At 43.7% G+C, this 16562-nt stretch overlaps 3 protein-coding genes across 5 annotated transcripts; 2 read left to right on the plus strand and 1 right to left on the minus strand.

Annotated features, from left to right (window-relative positions):
- Positions 1-940: 940 nt before the first annotated feature.
- On the plus strand, positions 941-8826 carry LOC117860576 (phosphatidylinositol 3-kinase, root isoform). 3 transcript variants are annotated; one of them, XM_034743897.2, is made up of 18 exons: positions 941-1417; positions 1835-1931; positions 2260-2356; positions 2891-3049; positions 3185-3394; positions 3677-3855; positions 4084-4231; positions 4612-4707; positions 5306-5441; positions 5806-5927; positions 6024-6218; positions 6313-6483; positions 6710-6847; positions 7006-7160; positions 7631-7774; positions 7865-8009; positions 8103-8274; positions 8378-8826. In XM_034743897.2, the coding sequence occupies exons 1-17, from the start codon at positions 1336-1338 to the stop codon at positions 8238-8240; spliced, it is 2412 nt and encodes an 803-aa protein (XP_034599788.1). In that variant the 5' UTR covers positions 941-1335; the 3' UTR covers positions 8241-8274; positions 8378-8826. The 3 variants fall into 3 exon arrangements, with proteins under 3 accessions (XP_034599788.1, XP_034599787.1, XP_034599786.1); XM_034743896.2 differs by having other exon boundaries at positions 8414-8826; XM_034743895.2 differs by having other exon boundaries at positions 8457-8826.
- Positions 8827-8892: 66 nt separating this feature from the next.
- LOC117860577 ((DL)-glycerol-3-phosphatase 2) lies at positions 8893-10647 on the minus strand. The gene is made up of 6 exons (XM_034743898.2): positions 10417-10647; positions 10085-10309; positions 9669-9729; positions 9404-9551; positions 9248-9324; positions 8893-9175 (listed from the first exon to the last, which is right to left on the minus strand). Exons 1-6 carry the CDS (start codon positions 10508-10510, stop codon positions 9052-9054), a joined length of 729 nt encoding a protein of 242 aa, XP_034599789.1. The 5' UTR covers positions 10511-10647; the 3' UTR covers positions 8893-9051.
- A 28-nt stretch (positions 10648-10675) lies between these two features.
- On the plus strand, positions 10676-13272 carry LOC140223126 (uncharacterized). The gene is made up of 3 exons (XM_072294624.1): positions 10676-12068; positions 12227-12448; positions 12530-13272. Exons 1-3 carry the CDS (start codon positions 11571-11573, stop codon positions 13166-13168), a joined length of 1359 nt encoding a protein of 452 aa, XP_072150725.1. The 5' UTR covers positions 10676-11570; the 3' UTR covers positions 13169-13272.
- Positions 13273-16562: the final 3290 nt, after the last annotated feature.

Genomic DNA, 16562 nt, shown 5'->3' on the forward strand with positions numbered 1-16562 from the left:
ATAAGCCAGAAATTAGATTGGTCGGAGCTCAGGGAAAGTTGGATTTAAGCAAAGTAAAGTGTAAATTTCTTTTGCTTATGCATAAATCCGATCACTTAGAGTTGAAACGTGAAAATCCCAGCGGGAAGGTGAAACTGCTTCGGTTGTCTGTTAAATGCAAGTACTCTCCATTTATATGTTACGCAAGTTCCCCAAGGCTGAGCACTACTGCACGAGAGAAGCAGAGGCGCAACTATTTGAACTCGGCCGTGCTTTTGAGTCAGTTTTAGTTGCGTGCGAAACATCTTGTGCTGCCTCGTTTTCAATTTTAATTTGAATGGTATAGACATTGCAAACAATTCACAAGTAGACACACAAACATGCGAGTACATTCAAACCTACGAACCCACACCCTACGCTTACGAGCACGTCTGAGATACCAGGCCGACAGATCTTATAAGATTGATGTAGAAAATAAATTTAGAAAAATACAACTAGGTAGGCAAATTATAAGGAATCTAAGCAACCGAGGTACGTTTAGTTCGCATAGATGATTGTTGACACTCTAATGTCAAAGCTTAGAAATGATTTGAATTTTAAGTGGAAGCAAAACAGTTAGTTGGGATCCGGGTCAAAGTGTGCGACTTCGTTGAAATGTAAAAGTTCCAGTTGAAACTGGGGCACTAGTGAGCTGTAAGTTCAAAAAAACTCTCCTTTTAGTCTAGTTATTAAATTTCAAAATCAGTTACTCTTTTTTTTTGAGAGGTCAAAATCAGTTACTCTGTGTCCCCGAGCTCTGAACTTTCGTAACGGAATCTGAATCAAAATCTGAAATACACAGCCGTTAACCTGTAATGGGCCGTATTTCTTCGGGTTAAATGGGCTGGGTTCAAGAATGGGTTGACTTGGACAGGTTTACGGGCCAGCTTGCTAAATCTAGAAGACTAGAACGGAACGGGTTCGGGTCGAACCCGCGGGAACAGCCTCATCCACATCCACGCGAACCCCCTCGCAGCTGGAGTCACGCAACCGCCGTCTCCTCGCCGGCGCTCCCCGGCACCGCCGCCGCATCTCTCCTCGTCGGCTCGATCGCCGCCTGTACACGCGGGGAAAAAAAGAGGGAGAAGGAGAGGATCAGCAAAACCGCAAGCCCTTCACTCGTCGCCCCCCGCTGCAATTGCCCCGCCCGTCCGCAGCCGCTTCTCCCCACTTCTCCCCGGCGTCCTCTTCCTCCTCCGGCGGTCCGGCCCCACGCCGTCCATGCCAAGCAACCGCAATTGCTGCGCGCGTTTTTGATCCAGTCACACCTTCCTCGAATTCCTCTCCCGCAGCATATCGGTTCTTCGTCACCGAAAGATGGTCGGCGGCGGCAATGAGTTCCGGTTCTTCTTGTCCTGCGACATCAGCCTCCCGCTCGCCTTCCGCGTCCTCCACGCAGGTATATTACTACTACCTCTATCCTCCCCTTCAATTTGCTCGCCAATTCGGCCTGATGTGCTCGCTATGCTACCACCCGCTTCAAAAACCCATCTTTTTCCAATTTTGTTTTCAGTCCCAAATTCGCCCAACTGTGATCCCAATCCAAGTGATCCTGTAATTTCCTCTGCTGATTCATGACTGCATTGAAGTGTTTTTCACCGTTATTACACAACACCCATCCATATTTATTTCTTATTCAGTCTTTACTTCAATTCTCCATGCTTCTGCCTCTTCATTCCATATTTCCATCCCACAGGAAAAACAAAGGCTACTTTAACTTCTTCTTGTACTTCTTGCCAAGAAAGAAATCTTTTATGTTAAGTCTGCTTTCTCTTTCATGTATATTCCACAATTCATTTATGTTCCCTGTTTCCAGAACATATCCTATTGACGCAGCAAAAAGTCCCAGAGCTCTTTGTTGAGTGCAAGCTATATATCGATGGGATACTATTTGGGTTGCCTGTAAAGACAAGGTACACTTTGTTATGTATACCCTCTGTTTCAAAAATTAAGATGTTTTAGTTTTGTCCCAACTCAAACTTCTCTAATTTTGATCAAGTTTATAGAAGAATGCACCAACATCTACAATAACAAATTAGTTTCATTAAATCCACCATGAAATTGACAGTGCATTTTTTTTTGGTATTGTAGATGTTAATATATTTTTCTATAAATTTGGTTGAAGTTAGAGAAGTTTTTAGGACAAAACTAGAACATCTACTTCAAATGTTCTTTCTATGGAATCATCATTAGTACAGGTGCTGTTTCTTGGAGTTTAATGCACAATTTTTCTCATGCTAGGCTGGAACCTTCAGGACCAACGTACTTTTGGAATGAACTGATAACACTAAGTACCAAATACAGGGACCTGACTTCCCTCTCACAGCTTGCATTTACGGTATATTTCTTAGATTTGCACACCATTCCTGTAAGTTGTAAATTAAAGGAATACTATATGTGTGTGTCAGAGGTCCATATTTTTTTAGCATACATTTGGAGGGTTTCCTGTGAATATGAAGACTGAACAAATTAAACATATTTGTTTAATCTAATAAAATTGTGTTGTACTGAACATGTTGTGCAGTTGTTCATTTGATTGGTAGAAAATGTTAGCTTCCCAAAGTAGAGACAATGTATGATTTCCATTTACACTTTGAATAAACCAAATAGGAAGATGTGTTTTGTTGTCAATTTCGTTGGAGATCACCATTAATTATGAATCAAAATTTAATGCCCTGGTTATACCTTCATAGTAGTGATGGCACACTATTTTTAGGAAGTAGCCTTGCTATGCCTAATGAATAAGTGGTGTGCCATGTGTTAATAAAACCTGTTAATTAGGTTATCGGTGTCCATCGTGGTTATGTACTTCTCAACTAAATGGATTCCCTTGCGTTTTAGCTTCCTGTGTTTCTTTTTATCTCTCATGTAGGTGTGGGATGTCTCATCTGGTGAGGACCCTGAGATTGTTGGTGGGGCCACCATATTTCTTTTCAACAGCAAAAGGCAGCTTAAAACAGGAAGGCAGAAGCTGCGGCTATGGCCCAAAAAGGAAGCAGATGGAGGAGTCCCCACCACAACCCCTGGCAAGGTAACATGCAGCTTTGCTTCCTTGAACTCGGGATTCATCTGTTGTAGTTCTCTTCTCAACTAATGTCTGCACTTGTTGTTTGCTTTTATTACCTCAAGGTGGACTTACCTTTTTTTTTCCCTATGTATCTTTTAGGTTCCTAAGAATGAGAGGGGTGAGATAGAGCGTTTGGAGAGGCTTGTTAACAAGTATGAGAGAGGGCAGATACAACATGTGGATTGGCTTGATCGTCTTTCCTTCAGTGCTATGGAGAAAGCTAAGGAGAAAGAGTGTGAGCGGAAGGCCAATTTGTACCCTAGCCTGGTTGTTGAATTGTGCAGTTTCGAACATAGAGTTGTCTTCCAGGTTAATTGTCTCACCTTGTTATACATATATGTTATGGTACTAGCCTTTTTTTCTTTAACTAACTATGTGGCCAAATGACCATTTTATCTGTTAAAAGTTATCTGCTTGTGTTTTTGTGCACAAGGGGATTTCCCATGCTACTTATTGTAATTGGAGGACTTCACCGTCTGAAGTTGTGGAGTCATATAATATTTATCTGAACATGACTTCTGCTTGCAAGTTATAGCAAATGTGGTTGTTCATCTTTGCTGGAGAAGTGTTGACTCTTTTTTGTCCATGCAGGAATCTGGAGCAAACTTTTATATTCCAGCCCCGGTATCATTATCAAATGAGCTGGTTACTGTATGGGACCCTGAACTTGGACGAACCAATCCATCTGAGCACAAGCAGTTAAAGCTTGCTAGGAGCTTGACTCGTGGGATAGTTGATAGAGATCTAAAACCAAGCTCAAATGAGCGAAAGTAAGTGCAAGTTGTATTTTTTTTATTTCTTCCTCCCTGCTGTCAACTTATGATCTTTTGTGAGGAATCTTCTCTAACTTTTGGTTTCATGCTGTCATGAACTTGCGAGCCAACCACATTCCAGCTGAATGAATTAGGAGATGCTGGAAGCAGAACTTTGTTATTTATGTTAAGCGTGTTGGGCTGTTGGTCAGTTTCTAACTGATTGATTTTGTTCTTACCATGTAGGTTACTACAAACAATTATTAAGTTTCCTCCTACACGTACTTTAGAGGTTTATGAGAAGCAATTGGTGTGGAAATTTCGTTTCTCTTTGATGTCTGAGAAGAAAGCTCTAACGAAATTTGTCCGTTCAGTGGATTGGAGCGATAACCAAGTTAGTAAAAGAAACCCATATGTGCAAATGCTTCTTTTGTTTTGTACTGTCATATTAGGTCTGCCTGGACGAAGTGTACTGAAAATCTGCATTTAGCTTATCTGATGTCACATTTTTATCATGTCCACGGGCGGATCTAGGGGGGTTTATCAGGGTCAGCTGACCCCGATGAAGTTTGCTAAGTTCAATGGAAAATCACTGTTTGCAGCAGTGTGACCCCAGCCTCCTTTTGGACATGGCCCCGATGATCAGCTTGTCTAGATCTGCCGTCGATCGTGTCAAATTCTTTTTTTACATGTATACTGGAAGGGATCTAGTGTTGATTTTCACAGTAGTGAACACTACATGGTCTTAATCCTAAATGTGATAATGCTATGCAGGAAGCTAAGCAAGCTATTGAATTGATTGGAAAGTGGGAAATGATTGATGTAGCTGATGCACTGGAGCTTCTCTCACCGGATTTTGAAAGTGACGAAGTATGCATCTGCCGCCTTTATTTGTACATCTTCTGGTTGTATTATGTTAACTTATTTGTAGATTTTTCTTAAATTACATATAAATTTTTCTTCTTCATCCTTTGTTCAGTTACGTGAATTAATCTGAATCCTGATGCCATTCTTGTTCTGGAATTTTTCTAGCAGTTTGCTGTCAACAAGTAAAAAAATACATTCTTTTGGCAAATTTCTTTGTGCAGTTTTTGCAGTAGGTTTTCACCTGGGTTGGAGGTGGCATTGCAGCTGTAGGTGTTTGCTGGTTGCTTACCTGGCACACCATTTATTAGACATTCTTTACTTGATACCTCAACGTCATTGAAGTAAAGAGTTGTCAGCACTTTACCGCATTGTAGATTCTTATCCAAGACCTCTATCATTTGCATAAGATGATCTAATGTGCCCTTTTTCCTTGACTTGTGTGCTTTCCTTTCTTTTTGAAAAGGTTCATGCATTGGTAATAGTAAGTTTTTATTCCTGAGTAAAATGTTTGGTTACAAATGATTATCCTATTATCTCATTTCCTAAAGTCAATAATTAGACTCTGATTTCACTTTAAGGTAACAACTGTTTTTGTGCAAAGGTCCGAGGTTATGCTGTCAGCGTACTTGAAAGGGCTGATGATGAAGAATTACAGTGCTATTTACTCCAGTTAGTGCAAGCTCTTCGGTTTGAAAGATCTGACAAGTCCCGTCTGGCTCTCTTTCTTGTAAACCGTGGTATGTTTAAGTGCATATGTAAATATTTGATCACAAATCCATCTGCGCCATTTGGTCACTGAAATTTGATGAAGTATACTATTTTTTTGCCGAAAGGAAAAAAATGGCATTTTGTTCATGCATGCATATATTGCCGAGATTACTATGGCTGTAGTTTGAATTATTTTAGCACCAAATGCTACTTAAAACGCCTAGTTTTATTATTGCTGATGCAAGATTTGAGTCTTCCCTGTAAACTTTTAGCTTTGCGTGAAATGCAGAAATTTTACCTAGCAGACATTTTGTCAGCTTTTAGCTTCTCTGTAAACTGTTTCTGTAACAGCTAACGACAATGTTGTTATCTCTTTCCCCCCTCGCCTTCCAGCTTTGTCGAACATTGAAATTGCTAGCTTCCTTCGGTGGTATATACTAGTTGAGCTTCATAGTCCCGCATATGCAAGACGATACTACGGTACATATGACATGCTTGAAAATAGTATGATGAAAGTATGATTTTCCTTCTTTTGCATAATCCTCTTGGTTATATCATTCCCAGTTTGCAAATATGCATTGTTTATATAATTCTGTTTCTGTTCTTCACAGTTAGTTGGTAGGGAGGATGGGGATGAAGATGGGTTTCGACTGTGGCAGAGTTTAACCCGGCAGACAGACCTCACTGCTCAATTATGTTCTATTATGAAGGATGTAAGAAATGTACGCGGTAGTGCACAAAAGAAAATTGAAAAACTCAGGCAGTTATTATCTGGAGTTTTCAGTGAGCTTACAAACTTTGATGAGGTATATCTGTATTGTCTGTTAGTGTTAAAAAAGTGGTCACAGACAAACTTTGCTTCATATCTATAACTGACTTGTTCTTTTGAACTGGTTCCAGCCAATTCGTTCACCTTTAGCGCCAACTCTTCTCCTTACAGGAGTTGTGCCTCAAGAATCATCTATATTTAAAAGTGCCTTGAACCCTTTGCGCCTGACATTTAAGACAGCAAACGGGGGAACATCCAAGATTATTTACAAAAAGGGAGATGACCTCCGACAAGATCAGTTGGTAAGTAATCATTGTTGCTTTACATTTACTAGCAAATGCTTTACTTTTGTTCCAGGCTGTACACAACTCTTTGTGTAATGGTTTTGGTGCTTGCCATCTCTAAATGGGTGATTAATATTAATCAATTACTCACTTGACAACTTGTAACATGTTCAAGGGTATCCATTGACATAGGACTTGAATGGGAGGAGAGAATCATGGCTAATCGTTTTGGTATAATTTGTAGGTCATTCAAACAGTTTCTTTGATGGACCGATTACTCAAACTAGAAAACCTGGACTTGCACCTTACCCCATATCGAGTTCTTGCAACTGGACAAGATGAAGGGATGCTTGAATTCATACCTTCCAGTTCTCTCGCACAGGTAACTTGGTAATGGCTACTGTTGAGTTGCCAAATGCCAATACATTCTTTCCATGCAATGAAGCTTCCTGCAAATTCTAGCTTCGGTTCATTAGTAGGCTTTATTTCTACAAACTTCATGAAGATAGGTATGTTGATTGAAGTATTGTGTGTTCCCAGATCCTATCAGAACATCGCAGTATTACAAGTTACCTACAGAAGTTCCATCCTGATGAGGATGGTCCTTTTGGTATAACAGCTCAATGTTTGGAAACTTTCATAAAAAGCTGTGCTGGTTACTCTGTCATTACATATATATTGGGGGTTGGAGACAGGTTCGTTTTCTTAACACATTCTGGTTTTGAGTACCATTCTGATAGTAACCTTCTGGTTTAGAGGTCTTGTTTTCAGCTCCGTAATAAGCAAAGCAGTTATTCTAATATTACAATCAGCAAGCTCAGATAGTCGGATGAGGACTCTTAAACTTATTTATCTGTTCACTTTGTTTTTTTTCTATGATGATTGCCCAGGCATGAAGATATGTGTGATTTCTGTTTGTGTTTAGCTAGGATTATGTAGCTAAACATGGGTATTCGTGGTTATTGTTCTAAATAATAAAGATATGCACATCATGCTTTAATGGAAATTTGTTCATGATCAGGACATGTTCAGAGTCTGGCTGACACTGTTATGCAGTGTTTTTTCGCCCTCTTCCTAATTTACCCATGTTTGACCGTTTGGCAATGATACAACATATAGAAATAAGAATTTGCCAGTAATAAAATTTTTTGTTCGTGTTCTCTAGGCATCTGGATAATCTTCTTCTAACAGATGATGGACGCCTCTTCCATGTTGACTTTGCTTTTATCCTTGGCCGAGATCCAAAGCCATTTCCACCACCGATGAAGCTATGTAAAGAAATGGTTGAGGCCATGGGTGGTGCAGAAAGGTAATTCGTTGAACGATTTCGTCAAATATTTGTGCTTTCACTCATTCGATAGATGGTTATGTACTGTCAAAACTTACGTTTATGTTTCAGCCAATACTATACGAGATTCAAGTCCTACTGCTGTGAAGCGTACAACATTCTAAGAAAGTCGAGCAGCCTCATTTTGAATCTGTTTAAGCTGATGGAACGGTCAGGCATTCCAGATATCTCTGCCGATGAAAGTGGAGGTCTCAAGGTAAATTTGTTTTTTTACGAGTTGAACTTGTGGACTCTAGAAAGAGCAGTCAAAATGACATGTTTGCTGTTTCTGTGGCGCATCGTCTATCAGCTCCAGGAGAAATTCCGACTGGATCTGGATGATGAGGAGGCTATCCATTTCTTCCAGGATCTTATCAATGAAAGCGTCAGTGCACTGTTCCCACAAATGGTTGAGACCATCCATAGATGGGCTCAGTATTGGCGATAAGCTGACACAGAAGTCAAGCACAAATCTGTACATGGTGAGTTGGGCAATATTTCCCCATTGTCATGATACTATGAGTGTGATACACTTCACAAAGGGAACTAATATTTAATTTTTTTGGTTGGTTTTGATCATTCCAGCTGACTGTTATGAACTAATAAAAATGGATTGTGTAGACTAGCGGATGGGAGCCTGACATTTGAGGTTAATCTGTGGCAGACGCTGCTGTAAATGGAGGTGGACAGGTGGTCATGCCGGTGATCCCTAGGAATTCCATGTTTGTCTCCCCTCACCCGTGATGGATAGTTTTTCACTAACTCTCGCACCTCCATGGGCATACCTTAAATGTACGACGTATATATCAACTTCAAGACCAACAAATTTCTGAATATTAGATGATCGTATCTAGTTTGTAACGAGAAGACTAGCTTACCCAGCAGTCAACAAATGCCGCACAACATTTCCATGTAGCCTCGGTAATGTTACTGAAATTTGAAAAAGAAGGTAGGGAGTGACACAGCTGGGATACTGATAACATGCTTATTTCATTGATTGTTTACAAGTTTGACTGTAAATACTTGATTTGCTAGATGCAAGCGACATAACATCTTGCGCACTTGCAAAGAAAACTAAGACATACATGAACACATCTGTATTACTGTCATACGATCTTCATTGAATAAGAGGCAACAAGAATCCTCAAATTGTTACTATGGCCCAAGGCCTAAGACAAATCAATGAGCAACATCTTAACGCTTTCAGCGCTTGAATTTCTCACGTCCTTCACTGAGTTCTCTCATTATACAAAATTTGTCTACTCATTAAAAGGCGGCAAGCCCCATTCGCTGGGTTTAAAGTCCAACAATGAACTAAGAACTTGGTCAGCTCCTTTGTGGTATGAAACATCAAGCCTCGGATCTGGAACCATCACCGCAGACCTGCATAAGAAGCAGAGTTTGCCGTCAGAGAGCAAAAGTTTGCGGAAACGTGTACCTAGAACAACCACTTACATTCCAGCATTTTTCGCTGCTGCTACACCGGATGGCGCATCTTCAAAAACCAAGCATTTACTGGGTTCTACATTGCCCTGAAAACAACGTAATGCAAATGAATCAGGAGGTATCCTAGAGGAATATAACATTGCACCATATCGTGAAACTCAATACCTCAAACCTCCTCATAGCAGTGAGGAAAATATCAGGAGATGGCTTGCCAGCCTTCACCTCCGGATCATCCCCCATGACAACATGATGCATCAGGGAGAACATTTCCTGGTGGTTCTGTGTCTTCAGTGCAAAATGACGTTTATGGGATCTGTAAGCCACATGAAAGAACAGATCATTCATACGATTCTTATTCAGAAAAGCACAATAGCAGAAAGGATAGTTTACAAAACTAAGATCAAATGGATGAGAACATGTAAAGACATACCCTGTTGCAACAGCCATTGGTATTCCATTCGCATGAAGATGATGGATCAAACGTAGTACCCCTGCAAGAAACAGGTTTCATTATGTGCTACGATAAGCAAACTATTTACATACATATCTGAGTCAGCATGCTACACCTAGGACATTATAACAATTTGAAGAATAACTTAAGGCAATCACAGGACACTTGACTAAACAAGCAGCCCAAAACTGCATCTTGCTAAAACTAAATGCCCAAAGCAATCTAGGAATTACAACTGAATAGACAACCTTTGGCAACGCAAGTTCGTTCCTTTTGAGTTATCTTTTCCCCAGCAATTCACCGCGCAAACGAAATAATCAAAAATAGATTATTTCCTACAATAATGTTGAACGATTATGCCAAAACGTAGACATGTGGGGTTATCATTCGCTCACCTGGCAGCTTTGTGCAGGATGGGAAGAGCGCCTGGAGCATGCTCTCGCGCTCCTCGAGGAACTGCTCGGGTGTCAGCAGCCCGTCGAGGCCGCACTCGTCGACGAAGATGCGCGCCGACTCGGCGGCCTTCTTGCCCATCATCTTCGCCTTGAGGGACCAGTCGAAGACCTTGCCGTACCTGGCGAGGATCTTCTCCTGCACCTCCGTGTAGAAGCCCTCCGTGTCTGCAACACCACCAGACGCACTCAGAACCAGCGCAAGTCCCGTAGAATCGGGAGACAAGACTCTCGCTTTGAATCCAGGAAACAGAGGAGGAAAAGAGAGAGGATACCGAGGAGGAGGCCGTCCATATCGAAGATGACGTGCGTGATGGCGGCCCTGGGCTGCGCCGCCGCAGAGGCCTCATCGGCGCCGGCGGATGCCATTGGCGCGGCCCGGTGAGCGAGCGAGAGAGATCTGGGTCTAGATGACTGGCTAGTTTCCGTGTGAATCTCGGTGGTGGCAGATTGGCGTGCGCGTCTCCGAACTCCTCAGCCGACGGCGTTGCTTCAGGGAAGAAAAAAAAAAGGTGGAGGACCTCGGCCACTTGCGGGCCGGGTGGGCTGGGCTACAGTGAAGCCTGTTCACTTGAGCTTGTTTACAGCGCGGCTTCGGCTCGGGAAGTTTTTTTTACTTTTAACCCTTTTTTTTCTTTATTTTTAAAAATAACCTCAGCGGGGTTTTATTTGCGCGGCCTAACCCTTTTGGCCGCGCCAGACCGCCTGGCGCGGCAGGAACATACTGCCGCGCCACATGCACTGGCGCGGCAGCCCCCTGCCACACTGGCGCGGCGAGTCGCGGCGCCAGGTGGGCGCTGACGTGGGCGTGCGTTCGCCGCGCCAGCCCGCCTGGCGCGGCAGGGCCAACACTAAGCCCGCGCGCCGGCTCCCTTCCTCCTCCCTCCCTCTTTTCTTCCTCCTCCAGAAACACCACACAGCAGCACCTTGCAGCGCCGGCCCCCGCCACCCCACCCCCAAATCCACCAAAAATCCGGCGTTTTTGGTGGGGGAAAGTAGTGGGAATCGATCCCTGCTTCGTGTGGAAGGTATTCCCCTACTTATTCTCGTGTTTTACCATTGCATTTGGTAGATCGGAGGATGTTTAGGTGACTTAGGGTTAGGTTAGTGATTTGAAATTTCAATGAAATGCAATGGTGTTTTGTGTTAGATGATACGTAGTTCATACGCAATTGAGTCTCTGCCCGCGATATTGACGTGTAGAACTCGTTGAATGCTTCGATTAAGGTATATATTCATCCAATTGTGTGGTTTACATGACATGTATTTTTTTTATATGTTCAATTAATTAGTCTCATTTCTGTTTCAGTGTTTGTATTTTGTAGATCGATTGTTTACATTTTATCAAAATGATGTATATAGCTAGTATGGATTACGTGTGTAAAGTTTATTTGTATATTAAATTTGTTGCACTTGATTTCCAGGTGAGATGGTGTCGTTTGGTTGTGAATACAAACGGCGTAGGTGGTATGTGCGTTATGTGGGCGAGTCCAATGTTGCTGGTCCCGTACCTCCTGCTCTTCCGGTACCACTTTGTAGATGTGGCGCGCAAGCAGAGGTGAAACAATCAAGGCATCCAAAGACAGCCGGAAGAGCCTTCTATATATGCAAATGGACTTTTGATCCATTGCCTGTCGCACCTTGCGATTTCTTTCAGTGGATCGATGGACCCGACAAATATGATCCTAGGATCCGCCTATTCCCATATCATAGCACAGAGCTTAAACCATACCATCAGTTTAGGCGTTGGGTTCCTCCTCCACCAAACCCACCTAGGATGACCGATGAGGAGAAGCAGGAGGCTGCTTGTAGGCGTGTGAGGGATCCTCCCATGTGCAAGTGTGGTGTTCCTGCTAAGCTTATGCGTCCTAACTTAGGGGATCCACCTAAGTTTACTCCATTCTTTCGATGCTCCCTAAAGACTCATGTAAGTATATTATGAGAATATTAGTATGTCGTTTAGCTAGCAGTTATAATTTTGCAGTATATTATTCATACTTTAACTTGATGTTATTGCTTGGAAGTTGGAGCAGCGTTTTGTAGTTACTTTACATATGAGTAGTTCACGTCGTGGGTTTTTTGCAGGATGGGTGGCCGTTGTGTGATTTCAATGAGTATATATACGGCCCAATGGCAATGTGGCCAACAGAGGAGGAAGTGCGGGAGTTTGAAAGTGAAAATGCACCGTGGCCATGTGTGTCCTCTCCTAGTGATAGATGCAAGTGTGGTATATTGGCAACAGAAGGTGTGGTGCCTTCTGAACTTGGATATGGTTCGTTCTGTGGAAATGCACATGGCGATTACTGGGTTAGTAACTACTCGTCTCTTATGTTTTATGAAGGTTGTAACTTGATTCAAATTTGTAAGAATATTTAATTGTTGTTGCAGGAGGGAAGGACATGTGATTGGGAAGATTTTTGTGGTCGATATGATTTGTTATTAAAGTTGGGAAATACATCGGAACCATGGAAGTCAAGGAAACAACAAGAAATTAAAGAAAAGATTAGGAAGAAGTATGATGTGCCTATTCCTGACGACGACTTGCTTTGGGGAAAAATATATCAAGATATGGTGCATGAGACTGGAGTGGAACCTAAAGGACTTTATGCAAGGGAAACTATTATTAAGTATTGGAGGCAAAATAGATCCAAGTATCCACGACCTCTAACTGAAAATGAGAAGAGAGAAAATAGGAGGAAGTTGCAGGAGGAGAGGGAGTTGGAGAAACAAAGGTTGATGGAGGAAAGAGATCGCTTAGGTTATGTGGTTGATCCGAATGTGAAATACCCTGAGGGTTCATGGGAACAATATTTGCAGCAAGTTAGGGCAAGAAAAAGAAGGCTTGAAATGGAAGAGTTACAACAAAAAGCGGAAGAGGCACAGATGGAGACGATGAAGGCTCTTGTTGCCGATTTACCTGTTGGTAAGGTTAATGTCGATAAGAAAGGCAAGGGAGTTGTTGTTGCCGGAGATGATGATGATGATGATGATGACGACGAGTTACTATATGAAGGTGACTCGGACTAGATGAACGTGTTGATGTAGCTGGATCATGTTTCTCTGTAGCTGTGAAAACTATGTAGAACATTATGTTTATATTTATTCTGGAAACTACAATTAGTTGTCAAAAATTATTTTCATTTCCGAGAGAACTATGTTCAAACGCATCAAAGTTTGCCGTGACATGACTGGCTTCTTGTGGTTTTGGCGTGTTGTTTTCCTGACCTCCTGTCCACGGATCACCGTAGTCAATCTCCATGCATCTTCCCGACCCAGAAGGAATAAGGTAGACCTGAATGGAAACAAAGGAAAACCGACGAAACATCCCGACTAGACGACGACGTAGTGAACTATGCGAGAGAGGCCAGGCCGTGCACAGACCAGCGTCCAATTTCCACGCGTTTCCTTGGGTCGCTTGCAGGAAACCGGACGGTAGATTCCTTGGTTCCTTTTTATTTCATCTTTTTTCTGTTTCTCACATACAGCACTTCTCAGGCAGCTGATCTGATTTGCTACCTACTCCTAGTATTCTGTACTACTAACAGGGGTGAGCTGCCGCGCCAAATCCAACCTACTTTCAGTAGGTTTCGCCGGGGGGGTGGCCGGTCTTGCCGCGCCAGGCGGCCTGGCGCGGCAGGGGTGAGCTGCCGCGCCAAATGCAACCCACTTTCAGTAGGTTTCGCCGGGGGGGGTGGTGGCGGCAAGGGTGCGCTGCCGCGCCAATTTTAGTAAACTTTCATTAGGTTTCGGCCCAGGGGGGTGGGGCATCAGGAGCGCGCTGCACAATCCGAAACGTATTTTTGTGCTGAACATTTACGGAAAAATACACGAACTACAAGTACATCATGGAGCAAACATATAACATTGTACGGACATAAAAAAACGTAACAACCAACGGGGTCTTTTACAAACGTGACATGAATAAACCTAACATGCTTAGTCTTTTACCAACTTAGTCTTTTACAAACGTGACATGAATAAACGTGACATGGAATAATTGGGCACATGCTAGGTTCAGTGGCGTGACCGCCGCTCATCCGGAGGGCTAAAAGGATCTCTTGGGCGACGCTCCCTCCTTGGATGCGTGGGCAGCACATTGGCGCTGCCAACGTCGGTGTGGTCCCGGGAACGACGACGTCGGCGTGGCAACCGGGTATGAGTTGCAGGTTCCTATTGAATAATTGGGCACAAATCATAAAATTTGTATGACACTTCGGGAGCGAACATTAAAATGTATAATTGAATTTGGAGGAACTTCTGAATATACCTGGCTAAACTCTCCCTGCGTCTGAGTCACAGGTGGAGCATCGTGAGAAATCTCGAGTTCCTCACCATACGTAGGGTCATCATCCTCAGACTGCTCACCTTCCGAGTCCTCGCTTTCCTGAGGGGATGCAGGTTCCTTACCTCGCGATCTCCTGCTAGGACCTGCCGCAGTGGACGGTGTTGCAGCCCTGGGGGTAGTCACCAATGCAGTCCGACGTGATCCTGAAGAAGTACCCTGGACATTGCCCCCGTCGTGCGCATCTGAGGATGTCATGCAGTTCATCCTCTGCGCCATTCGCCTGCAACTTTTACGAACCCTCTGCCATATATTCACGACTATGTTATTTATGGTTACAAAGATAGTACGAGTATAAGTGAAAATTTGTTTGGGCTTCTACCTCTGCAAAAGCACGAAGCAGACTATCACCTTCCCCAACAGCGTGCTCCATAATCACGCCCGCCTCGTTAGAGAGCCTTGCAAGCTGCTGTCCCTGCACGCAGTAGTTTTCATTCCATAAGTGATCAATGTGACGATACTATAATTACAAACCGAAAGCTTACCATGTAGTCGTGGAGAGGTGCACGCTCAGGCTGTGTCCCATGGCGTGTCACGGTGTCGTACGCGTCAGCTATGTCAGCGTCATCATCAGACGGTGCATCCTCAATGGGCACATTAGTCCAAGATGGTTTCACTTTGGTTCTCGTCGAAGTACAGTACCATCTTATGTACTCATTGTTGGGTCGCCAGTACGGTCCACCTTCAGGATCGCATCCTTCCTTGTTCTGCCACAGGTGGATGTACCGGTCATGCTTCACCCTCCAATCATTTTCCTTGTACCGCTTTCTGCGGTCGATACTGCATCAGAAATTAGTGAAGTATTAGTATAACACGTTAATTGCGTTAATTGAATACCCTCCAATAGTTATTTATTCCTGCGTACCTGTGCAGCTGTTGCGAAGTCGATAATTCCAAAGGAGGGCACGGTTGCATCCTCCCAAACTGCCGCATCACCCTATGCGGCATATGAAACTCTACCACGTAGTACAGTATCATTGGGGTCGTGCACCTCCACAGCTCTCTGTCTCTGTAGCACTTCGGTGAAAAGACGATATCGCTAAGCTGCTGACGGTCATACGGTTTCCATTCCACATTCAAAAATTTTCACGTAATACTTATTTCATCTACCATTATACGCAAGTTAGCTTAAAAAACTATTATGGTTACCAAATTACCTGGTGCTGCGTGAGAACATCAAACTCGTTCGTGTACGCCCTGTAGCGCCTATCCGGATTGCCACGAACGGGCCGCACATGCTTCCACACGTGATAGAACGTGGGAAGAGCATCGTCTCGATGCCATGGCTGAAATTGCAAGTAAGTCCAATTGGTCACATGATACAATAGTTTTTCGAACATTAACGTAGAAAAAGGAATTAGCCGTTGTGACTTACATCGACACGGAGGCGGGAAGGTCGACCCACGGGCATTCGCTCCCAAATCCATATCTGGAGCATATAAGTGCACCCTCCAACATTAGAATCTCTCGCTGTGCGCCGGCAAGCCTCACATAACTGTCTGTATAGCCAGGCAAGAGCCGCTGAGCCCCAACTGTAAGTGGCTATGTTTTCCCAAACTTGACCTAGAATGGGGAGAACCATCCACGATACTGTGTTCCCAGCTGCATCTGGAAGGAGGAATGTACTGACAAAGTGCCATAGCCACACTCAAGCAAAGCACTGCACGACCTCGTCATTTGCTCCCGGAGGACACACCTCGAAGTGCTCCCTCAACCATGCCGAGCTAACACCGGACGTCTTCTTCGAGCTATCTCCGCCCTCTGGCTCTGGCGGCCTAATCCCAATATGCATCTCGACCATATCACGCCAATTCTCATTCTGGATAATACCTGTCACTGGCTGCCCATGCAGTGGAAGGCCGAGTATCATAGCCGCATCCTGCATTGTGATGGTCATTTCTCCGAAGGGCATGTGGAACGTGTGAGTCTCCGGACGCCACCTGTCAACCATAGCGGTCAACAGTGGTCCGTCCATTGGAGGGAGACCCCCCACGACCTGAACAGCGATATCCAAGAAACCTGCTCTCTGCAGGTACTGGGCGTACCGCTCATCCCACCTAAGTGGTGAGTGCACCCTAG

The sequence above is a fragment of the Setaria viridis genome, chromosome 6 (genome assembly GCF_005286985.2).
Source record: "Setaria viridis chromosome 6, Setaria_viridis_v4.0, whole genome shotgun sequence".
NCBI lineage: Eukaryota > Viridiplantae > Streptophyta > Magnoliopsida > Poales > Poaceae > Setaria > Setaria viridis.

What these genes read in the sequence shown, in the direction of transcription:
- LOC117860577 (XM_034743898.2), bottom strand. Translation starts at nt 10,510, where the DNA reads ATGGCATCCGCCGGCGCCGATGAGGCCTCTGCGGCGGCGCAGCCCAGG. An exon ending in TATGGACGGCCTCCTCCTCG is followed by an intron (nt 10,310 to 10,416) that starts GTATCCTCTCTC and finishes GTGGTGTTGCAG; the next exon opens with ACACGGAGGGCTTCTACACG. An exon ending in CTGCTATGAGGAGGTTTGAG is followed by an intron (nt 9,325 to 9,403) that starts GTATTGAGTTTC and finishes CGTTGTTTTCAG; the next exon opens with GGCAATGTAGAACCCAGTAA.
- LOC140223126 (XM_072294624.1), top strand. Translation starts at nt 11,571, where the DNA reads ATGGTGTCGTTTGGTTGTGAATACAAACGGCGTAGGTGGTATGTGCGT. An exon ending in GATGCTCCCTAAAGACTCAT is followed by an intron (nt 12,069 to 12,226) that starts GTAAGTATATTA and finishes GGTTTTTTGCAG; the next exon opens with GATGGGTGGCCGTTGTGTGA. An exon ending in ATGCACATGGCGATTACTGG is followed by an intron (nt 12,449 to 12,529) that starts GTTAGTAACTAC and finishes TTGTTGTTGCAG; the next exon opens with GAGGGAAGGACATGTGATTG.
- LOC117860576 (XM_034743897.2), top strand. Translation starts at nt 1,336, where the DNA reads ATGGTCGGCGGCGGCAATGAGTTCCGGTTCTTCTTGTCCTGCGACATC. An exon ending in CCACCACAACCCCTGGCAAG is followed by an intron (nt 3,050 to 3,184) that starts GTAACATGCAGC and finishes TGTATCTTTTAG; the next exon opens with GTTCCTAAGAATGAGAGGGG. An exon ending in GCCATGGGTGGTGCAGAAAG is followed by an intron (nt 7,775 to 7,864) that starts GTAATTCGTTGA and finishes TTTATGTTTCAG; the next exon opens with CCAATACTATACGAGATTCA.